The 9,921-nt window shown below is 47.2% G+C and overlaps 1 protein-coding gene across 1 annotated transcript; it reads left to right on the top strand.

Moving 5' to 3' along the window:
- The first annotated feature begins 2,799 nt into the window (after nucleotides 1–2,799).
- Nucleotides 2,800–8,797, top strand: skida1 (SKI/DACH domain containing 1). The gene has a single exon (XM_084939130.1). The coding sequence runs from the start codon at nucleotides 3,207–3,209 to the stop codon at nucleotides 5,721–5,723; it is 2,517 nt and encodes an 838-aa protein (XP_084795256.1). The 5' UTR covers nucleotides 2,800–3,206; the 3' UTR covers nucleotides 5,724–8,797.
- The last annotated feature ends 1,124 nt before the right edge of the window (nucleotides 8,798–9,921 follow it).

Here is a 9,921-nt window from a genome sequence, read left to right on the forward strand (position 1 = left end):
AGAGGAAGTAGAAAAAAATAACAACAAGGGTCTAGTGTGCCAAATACAAGTAAACCCGGGTTGTCCAAAGGACAAGGCGTGCAGTGGTCAGAATGTCTGATGAATCAAGCCTCGACTATCCATTCTGTCCTGCATCTCCCTAGGCCGGCCACGGTGCACAGTGTCTCGGGGATGTGAGCTATTCCCCGGGGACCCGGACTTCAGCGAGCCCTCTCCTATCCCCCCCCCACCCCTCCCTTCACATCCGTGAAACTCCTCATGTTGCATGTATTAATGCTGTCATAGATAATCAGCAAGCGAGAGCGACTTTTTCTGTAAGAACACGTCAACGTGCGTATGTTGCATCTAAAGCAACCACAAGGGTGCAGGTCAAATGACCCCCGTGCAGTGGAGCTGGACTTAAGAGAGCTAAAGAGATCGCGGGGGCTTCCAGTAAGACCCATTTTCAGTTATAGTTGCACAAAGGTATACACACAAAGACGGTTGCGTTGAGTTGCTCATCAGCTCACCAGCTAATATCCACATGCAATTGGTGCATTTAATGACAGCCTTCTGTGACTTATTAAACTAAAATATAGCCGACTTTATATGTACCCTCCTCCTCCCCCGCGCGCGTGCGCGCTCACACACACACACACACACACACACACACACACACACACACACACACACACACACACAGAGGGTATTATATTTTTGATTATCTCCATGGCTGTATCTCGCACAGTCGGTGTAATGCAAGCTATGAAATGAAAAAGGAGCAAACATCTTTTAACACGCACGATCTTGTTCCTGAGTCCAGCAGCATTACGTTGGTGGTTACGCACCACAGTCCCGGTCCTGCAGGGATATTGTGGATATGATGTTCTTAATCATTCAGATATTTAAGGATCTATAATAACAACGCCTACACATGTGACACGCCGTTTGATGTAACACACTGGTAACATCGATGCTATTCAGCGCGCAGTGACAAGCCAGCAAATAAGCAAATAGGCTTAATATTTATGGAAACGAGTATGCCCAGTGCTGAGTTTGACCCCACCGCGCTGCAGCACCGGCAGCAGGAGCAGGAGGAACTGGTCACAAGGGACTCACGTGTTTTATAGATCACAAAGATGGAATATAACCCGGGGAGTATTGGAGGAAAAAAATATGGCTCAGGGGCGAACATAATAGTCAGTCCATTCAGGCTAACTGTGGCCCGTTGCTATTTCAAACAATTAGTCCGTACTACACGGTCACATTATTTGGTAACCCGTGTGTGTGTGTGTGTGTGTGTGTGTGTGTGTGTGTGTGTGTGTGTGTGTGTGTGTGTGTTTGGGCGGGGGTCCCATATCTGTGGCCGTGTGCGTGGAAAAAAGGTGTGCCGCTCTGAGATCCGCAGTGTTTTGTGTAGTTCTGCGCGTTCATTCTAATGAATTCTAATGTCGTTCGAGTGTGTGCGCGTATTTGCGTTTTTGACGTGCGTAAAGACAAACTGTGTATACTGTGCATTTTACAAGAAATACAAAGAAATCTCTAGAAACAAAAGGTGTTCGTTTTTTAATGAATAATCTCACAAAAGTCAGGGTGCACGCCCTCCCCCTCAGATAAGCTACTTGTTGATGGAAACATAACCAAAGCACATATTCGTGACGCAACAGCCTATTGCGTATTTTCCGTGCAATTTATAGAATGATATATTTCATAAGTGCTTCTACGTGCCTTGTTGAAAAACTAATTAAAATGGATCCGGTTTTTGAAGAGTTATTATCAGTGTTAATATTACAAAACAAGGATTCTTATTTATGCAGAAAATCATGTTGGAAAAGCAGCCCCGACCTGGCACTGTGATCACGCTCAAAAATCACGGTTCACATTTAAACACGGTACAATTTCACAGGAATTGCGTGACTCCGCAAAATTCACACACACGCAGCTTAGACGGTTTAAATGGCTTCTGAAACGGTGGGAGCGCCGGTTCGTTTATTACGGTATCACCAGGCGGATGGACGCGAGCCTATGTGGTCTCAGCTGATAAGTAGGTCAGTCTATAGAAGGCCTACAACCTTGGGGAAGAAAAATCAGGAGAAAAGGCTCGAGCACGCTAAAGCAGTTAAGTTTGATGTTTACTGGTCAGGGGGGAAAGCAGTGAGGGGGGGGAAAAAGAGGCAAATTTCTTTGTTTAAGCAGCACGTCCGTAACGCACATCAGCCCGACTAAAATAGCACGTGCTGACTGGAGTCATTTTTACCAACATGCAATCGATTGCATGCTACGGTTACATACATTCTGATGACGACCGCGGGGGGAATTAGCACGATACATCCCGTCTTGTCATGACTATTTTCCGGTTCGGACTACTTACACCGGCTCTACACAAACTCTGCACTGGGCTGGATTTTCTGCAGCTCTTTATTTAGCTATCGAGGAAAAAATGTCACAACAGCATTATTTACTCAGACGGCGGAGACTGTGGGCACAGTTGTAAACTATTGTAATAGCAGGGTGCTGGAGGGGTAGGTGGGCGGGTGGGTGGGGATGGAATATCCATTTTTATTGCATCACCTGTCAGCGGCGTCCAATGGGCGTCGACTCCAGGGGCATTAATTGATGAAGGTGTCTCCAGACAGGCCCACCTCCCCTCTCTCTCTCTCTCTCTCTCTCCCTGTCATTTTATTTGTGGCTCAACCAGCATCCAGAATAGCAGCTGCATTTTAGCTCTTTCTGTTTCTCTCTGGATCTGATTCTCTCTCTCTCTCATTCTGCTTTCCCCCACCCTCACAACACCCTCTCTCCCTCCCTCTCTGTCGCTCTCTCTCCCTCCCTCTCTCTCTCTCTTCTAGCTATTTTATCCCTCTGGCTGAGGCAGTGGTGTACACCTACCCCTCGTCCTGCTGCCGACCAGAGGGGAGTGGAGTCGGCAGAGGCAGGTAGCAGCCCCGGCTTGGTGGACGCATCCGTCGCATTCCTCCACCACCATGCCGGACCCGGGGCAAGAAGCAAGGAGTGGATGCTGTCGGCTCATTCAATCTATTAGACAGGGGCAGCTCCATTTAACTCCGCATGTCAAAGTTTGCATTTTCATTACGCAGCAGTGTGGCTGGATTATAGGTGTGAGCAGGATGCCTTGAGCTCGCTAACCTATGCCACTCACTGGTGAATCCACAGTATACTGAGGCTGACTACATGGAGTAATAGATTCTAGTGGATACACACAAATCATGGGAGACCTGGAGTGTGGCTTTGAGGAAATGCAAGGAGTGAGGCTGGGATACCTGCTCATCCAAGGCAAGCAAATGTTTGCTTTGTCCCAGGTCTTCACCGACCTGCTGAAGAACATCCCTCGGACCACGGTGCACAAGCGCATGGACTACCTGAAAGTGAAGAAGCACCAGTGCGACCTGGAAGAGCTACGGAAGCTCAAAGCAATAAACTCTATAGCTTTCCACGCCGCCAAATGCACTCTCATATCGCGGGAGGACGTGGAGGCTCTGTATTTCTCCTGCAAGACGGAGCGGGTGTTGAAGTCCAACAAAAGGAAAGCGAAAGCGGCGTGCTCCCCCGGGGATGAGGACGAGTCCTCGGGGTTCCTCCGTGCTGACGGCGAGCTGTGGAGGGAAAAAGTTTGGTTTAGTTTGCAGCACGGCGTCCCGGAGACTCTCACACTCCACGGTAAAGTGGGCAGGAAGAGGGAGCTGACTCCTTGCCTTACCGACTCCAAACTACCTCAGTTTTATCACAAAACGCACGGGCGGGATTGCCGTTCGGCGACCAAGTCCAGTTACAAACACTTTAAAAACTATGAAACAGCGAAAATAACAGGGAACCGCGTCACTTTGAGCCAAAGGCACTCGTTTTTCCGGAGCGCGGTGAGCCGGCAGCCGGTGGTGCTTCAGTCCGCCATAGCTGCTCAGTCCAGGCTCTCTCGCTCAGCCGGCGACCTACTTCACAAAAGGAAGAGGAGGCGCGAGGGGGGCGGCGGGAGGGACAGCGCGAGGCACTCGTGGAGCAGAAGCAGGCACGCGCACCACCACGCACCGCCGGTGCTGCTCGTGCAACCCAAATCGTCTGGAAGTCACGGGACTTCTTTCGGTGCTTTTCACCTCAGTCCAGATTTTTATCTCGACCCCCGACCCCACCACCATCACCACCACCAACATCATCATCATCACCACCACCACCACCACGAGCCAACTTTCCCGGAGAGTTACAGCAGCGACACCGAGTCCAGCACCTACTCGGAACGGGCTTACCCCGACTGGGACTTCGGCTCTGGCTTTTCCACCAGCAGCAACTCCGCCAGTTCGGAAGAAGAAGAGGACGGCGAGGAAGAAGATGACACTCAGTCGGAGAGTTCAGAGGTCAGCTCAGAGGAGGAGGAGGAGGAGGAGGAAGAGAGCTCCTCTCAGTCCGACTCCAGCTCAGTTTCGAGCCGTGTTTCGGTTCAGAGCATCCGATTCAGACGGGCGCGGGTCGGATCGCTTGCCAAAAGTCTCAACACCAGCAAAGCACCTTTGGTCCTGCAGCCTACGTTTCACTACAACAACCCAGTGCAGCACGAAAAAGAGCACAAGACCCTCGGAGATGTTGCTGCTTCGCAATCACGGGACAGGAGACAGGACAAACTTCAGAAATGTGAATTCACATGCAGAGAGACAGAGCAGGACTCGGGACCCTCGCAGCCCCAAAACTTTAACTCAGCTTCTGTGGGGGAGAGCTTTTTCAGCGAGTCTAAAAGGGAAAATCCGAACCAGGCCGACACTGTGGATGAGCTCATCACATATTCACCGGGACCCAACCGGAATAAGGCCTCTCACCCTTCACGCAGGACACAGGGGCATCCCATCAAATGCCCCCCGGGACTGAGGGCTCAGTATGACCACAACAAAGAGGCCAAGCAGACCCAGAAATGTGTGGACAGGAGGGATGCGAAAGCGATCGCCAGCCCAAGTCTGCCCACTCCACTGAAAAAAATAAAGACCGAGTCGGAGGAGCCCTCTGTGACCGCCACCTCCTCTTCGGACAGGACAGCCAGGACGCCGCCGTTCAGTCTCCACAATGTGAAAGTTAAAGTGGAGGATAGCTGTGATGAGTATGAATACCAGAGCCAGGCCAATGTAGCTAAATGCAAAGGAGATAAAACAGAGAGCAACAATGGCCACTATCCCAGCGGAGTCATAATAGGAGATTTTTCCAACAGTGGGATTAAAGCCACAGAGAAGTGCCCCGATGTGGCCCTCAGGTCCCCCTGTGGTCCTCAGGAATGCAGGAGTAGTCAAGACGCCCTGTGTATCGAGGAGGGGGAGCACAGGCACAAAAACTGCAGGGCTCCGGTGCAGGGGAGTAAGAAACCCAGAGTTTCCAGGACGCAAACAAAACAAAACCTATCCAGGGTCCACAAGGCTGCCTCTTCTTCTTCGTCGTCCTCCTCTTCTTCTTATTCTTCTTGTTCTCGTCCCGTGGGGCGCGAGGAGGCATCCACGGAGGATTTACCGAGCAGACGCAAACGCAGCAACGTGAACACTGTAGCATCGCCTGCAAAAATGCCTTTCAGCCTAATGGCAAATTTCCCATCCCCGCCGTCGCTGATTGTTGGCAGCGACGGGGATTTGTGCCCCGCTTACTCCCTGAACTCGCTGAGGGGCCCCGGGCCTCCCCCTCCGTCCCACCCCGTGTGGAGGTGGCAGCCAGGCGGCCAGATTCTCCCTCCCCCACACGTTCACAGAACTAGGAAATAGACGGCGGAGCTGTTTTTTAAAGCAAAAAAAGCCCTGAAAAAGCCCTCACCATTTCCAACCCAAACGTAGCCAGAGTCTTAACCTGTGCGCACCGAAATGCTCGCAACTTTATCGGTGTTGTTTCTTTTCTGTCCCCCTTTTTCTCTCATGAGAATGGATTTACATTCCGCTTTGTTTTCAAGCTTGATCGAGGAAAACCCACAAGATTCCCCCCTTTTTGGAGCCTCTGAAAACGCCCACAGGACTGTGAGACACCGCTCGTGGATATAAGATTAAAAAAAAAACTTGTGTTAAAATAAGCTATCCTAAGCAATATCTATTCTCAATGGTGTGTTCACGCGACTGTGTGTGTGTGTGTGTGTGTGTGTGTGTGTGTGTGTGTGAACTCGAATGTTTCTTGTTCGCTTTTCTAATTTGCTCGACCTGTTGGATTGTATGGTGCCGGGTTTCAGTGGTTTGTGCTTTGTCTGAAAGAAGGAAGGGGGGTAAAAAAAAATCACAGCATTCCTTGGGACGAGGCTACTTTAAAAAAGAAAAAAAACTTGCTAGGATTGAGGAGTAAACTTGACTGAGCAAATCATAAAATAATAATAATTATAATAATATAAAAATCAGGGTTTCCCATTCTGTGCCACTTGGTATATTTTATATATATCAGCGCTGTCTTTCCTCTGGCGTGTTAACCAGCTTGGCCACAAACATCCATGTGCCCAAATATTCAGTTTCAGACATGTATACAAGAAAAGCTAATGTCTGGTCATATGCTCACGGTTAAGCCTTTATTAGATTTGACATAAATTTATTCTCCGTGGTTGTGGGATTTCTTTTATTATTATTATTGTTGGTGTTATTATTTAAAATTATTATTTTTCTAAGAGTGGTTGTATTCTGGTTTTCAGTCATGTTTTTATTTCTGCGGACTATTTCCTGGTTTGCAAGCGTGTGACTGCACATACGCAGGCCCAAACACAACGCGGGCCTTGTATACAGACAATCAAAAAAAAAAACAGAAAGAATTTTTTTTTTGAATGAATAAGGCTCCTTTATGAGGTCTCACGACAGACTCGACAGATTTGTGTCCCTCTAGGTCCACATGCCCTCGGCTTCCTCTGGACGCAATAAGAAGTTGTGCCGGGGAGAGTGTGCGCGCGTGGTGAACATGTAAATAATTCAAGAAAATATAAAATGCAGACAAAATGGGATGTGATTTAGTGATAATGGGAGGGAGGGGAGTGGAGGGGGAGGCACCAAGAAAGAAAAGAAAAACGAAAAAAAAGAATCTGCGTAAAAACACCTTCTAGCCACTAATAAGAAACAATGCGACTAAGCACATGAGAGGGGCTTAAATGCATTGCATTTTGAATGTGTTTAGGTTGTTTTTCAGCTTTAGGGATTTCTAACAAACGTGAAATTACGCGCGAGAGCTGTTGATGCAGAAAGGGAAAGCCCCCACCGCCGGAAGATTGACTGTTTGATTTGGGGTTAAATATTTTAATATTTACAATTCAGCCATGTGCGGCCGAACCATCCAAATGCTGGTTTTCTCATCCCTCATTCTCAGTCTCGTTGTTCTTAAAGATGAAAGAAAAACACAGTTCTTTACTATCATTGGCTGCCTTCCTTATAGGGAAGGCAGAAATGCAATCAGGTTCTCTGAAATCTCGCTTCCTTTTTATTTCCTAAACGCATCATCATCATCATCGTCATCTCACCGTTCTGAATGTAGCCTCTTTTTTTTAATATGGCCGCTCTCGGCGTAGTAGCAGGCTATCCCAGACCTGTTTAATGTAGCCCCCACTCATAGCAGTACCAACTCAGACTCCAGCCTACACGCCTTTAAATCAAGTGGTCGAGAAGCACCTACACGTATAGGCATTTTAAGTGAATGTGTGGATGTTTTTAATGGCAGTTGCAGGACGCGCTCTGCTAATTGGTGTGCTTTTCTGTCCGCGACAAAGAGAGGCCCCAGCTTATAGGGTGAGCCAGATCACAACAAACCCAAAGCCCCATGAATGATGTCAGCCTCCTCCACAAGCACAGCAAAGGGCGCATTCATTCAGAGGATTGTAGAAACTATGTAATACGTGATTGTATAGAGAGAGAGAGAGAGAGAGAGAGAGAGAGGAAAAAAGAGAAGAAAAAATGTACAAAAAGTGCGTTTCACTCTGCGTGCACCATTGTGGATACATGTGGTAGATGTTTAGCCATGTGATTAAAGCACCACTCTGACTGAACTCACCGTGAGCCTTATGTCTGAGGCTGGGAGAGACAATTCGGACTTGAACTCATATCCCCTACAAGCTTGTAAAAAAACTGAAAAGAAAAATGGCTAGTTTAGAAGCTACACAACACGAGCTCGTGTTTGTGCAGGCTAGCAGTAAAAGGGGGGGTTGCGATGGGTTTGGAGTGTAGTGGTGGTGTTGCTGTCGATGGTGGAGGAGGGGGGTGGTGTAGCTGTGTTGCAAGAGTGAAGCTTTCAACCTTTAATCCGCATGTCAAAAGCATAGGTTGCACGGCATAGGAGGAAGAGGAATCGCCTGCGCCGTGGAGTTGCGCTGGCTTTAGGCCCCCCTCCCCTGACGCACCAGCCTATTCTCACAGTGCACGGCTGAGGGGGGACGGAGGTGGTTAGAATGGCCTGTTGGGAGGGCCTTTCCACTGTTAAGACAAACAGCTCTCTGACAGTGACGCTATCAATGTAAACAATTGCATCGCACAGCAACTACAAGCTTCATGCTCTCTCCCTCCATACTCCTCCTGTTACTCACTTCCCTGCCCTCCATTTATTTACTTTTTGATTTTTACTTTTAAATTTTTTTTCTTTGGATACAATACTTGAGGTCAGGTTTTTTGACACGGAATTTGAAGTCACTGGTTGTTTATATGAAACTGAATATTTATTTTTGTGAATTTTATGGGGTTTCCTGTATATTGATTGATTTTTTTCATTCTTCTTGTGAATATACATGAGAAAACTGCACTCGAAATAGAAACTTGAACGGTGGATTTCTGAAGCACTTTCCCTTTCTTCTTTTTTAAATGATAAAGCATTCATTAAACGGGACTGAGTGTAATTGTCGGACTCCTTCTCCTTCTTTTGAGATGGGTAATCGTTTTTTGTTTTGTGTGTGTGTGTGTGTGTGTGTGTGTGTGTGTGTGTGTGTGTGTGTGTGTGTGTGTGTGTGTGTGTGATGACAGAGTTCTAAATGCCATTAAAGAATGGTATTTAAAATACACAAAGATTGCCACTTATTTTATATATGGAAAGCAGCTCCTTTTCACCTTTAATATTTCTTTACGTGACCTTGTTATAAAATATCCACAGCCTCTTAGTGTATTCTAAATTGCTCATCCAAGTCTCCCATTAGTTAAAAATCAATAAATAAATAGATAAAAAAGACAGATAGTTGGGTATTCCTTGGGCAAGACTTTAAGGTTAGAAGGGAATTGACCCCAAATAGATCTACAGTGTCGCTATCTCCATAATGTGGGCATCGTAATAGTACTGGCGATGGCTAAGGGCAAATTTCCTTCAAAGAAGGCCACATGTTGTGCCTTTAGTTTGGTTAAGCTCTTACAGTAGTAAGGGATTCCCTTTCCGGTGGATTTTAGAGGGATGTGGGACGGGAGAAGTGGTAGGCCTCCGGTGTCTGCAATAACAACAAGAGGCAAACCGCAGACATTTACGCATGCAGCATTTCCAACCGCTGCGCTTGAGGTGGTTCAATATATATATATATATCTATATATATATATATATATATATATATATATATATATATATATATATATATATAGTTACTGTAGTATTATATGCATCAGTAGTTTGCAGTAGCATGAATTTCCTGTGAGCGCAGACAGTCTGCATTTCTTACAACATTCGTGAGTCCTGGGTGTGATAGAATAACTGGGGGGAAAACCAATAAAACAACTAACAATTTAACACCATGCTGTTACCAAAGGGAATGAAAATAGAAACCCTACTAAAACTCCGAGTCTCCAACTTTTAAGTGCAGTGTGACGTATTTGACGCGATGTTTCCCTGAGTAATGGCACTCTGCGATATAATGTCCAGGCCAAAGTCGCAAGGAAGTTAGGGGGAACCGGGGCTAGCAGGTTTTCTGGCCCGGCCAGTTGGGCTTCTGCCGCCAGAGTCCGGAGGGGCGATACTAGGAGTAGAGACAGGCCATTATGCTGT

Source organism: Perissodus microlepis, chromosome 9, assembly GCF_051167445.1.
Source record: "Perissodus microlepis isolate ML-2025 ecotype Zambia chromosome 9, ASM5116744v1, whole genome shotgun sequence".
Classification (NCBI taxonomy): domain Eukaryota; kingdom Metazoa; phylum Chordata; class Actinopteri; order Cichliformes; family Cichlidae; genus Perissodus; species Perissodus microlepis.

What these genes read in the sequence shown, in the direction of transcription:
- skida1 (XM_084939130.1), top strand. Translation starts at nt 3,207, where the DNA reads ATGGGAGACCTGGAGTGTGGCTTTGAGGAAATGCAAGGAGTGAGGCTG.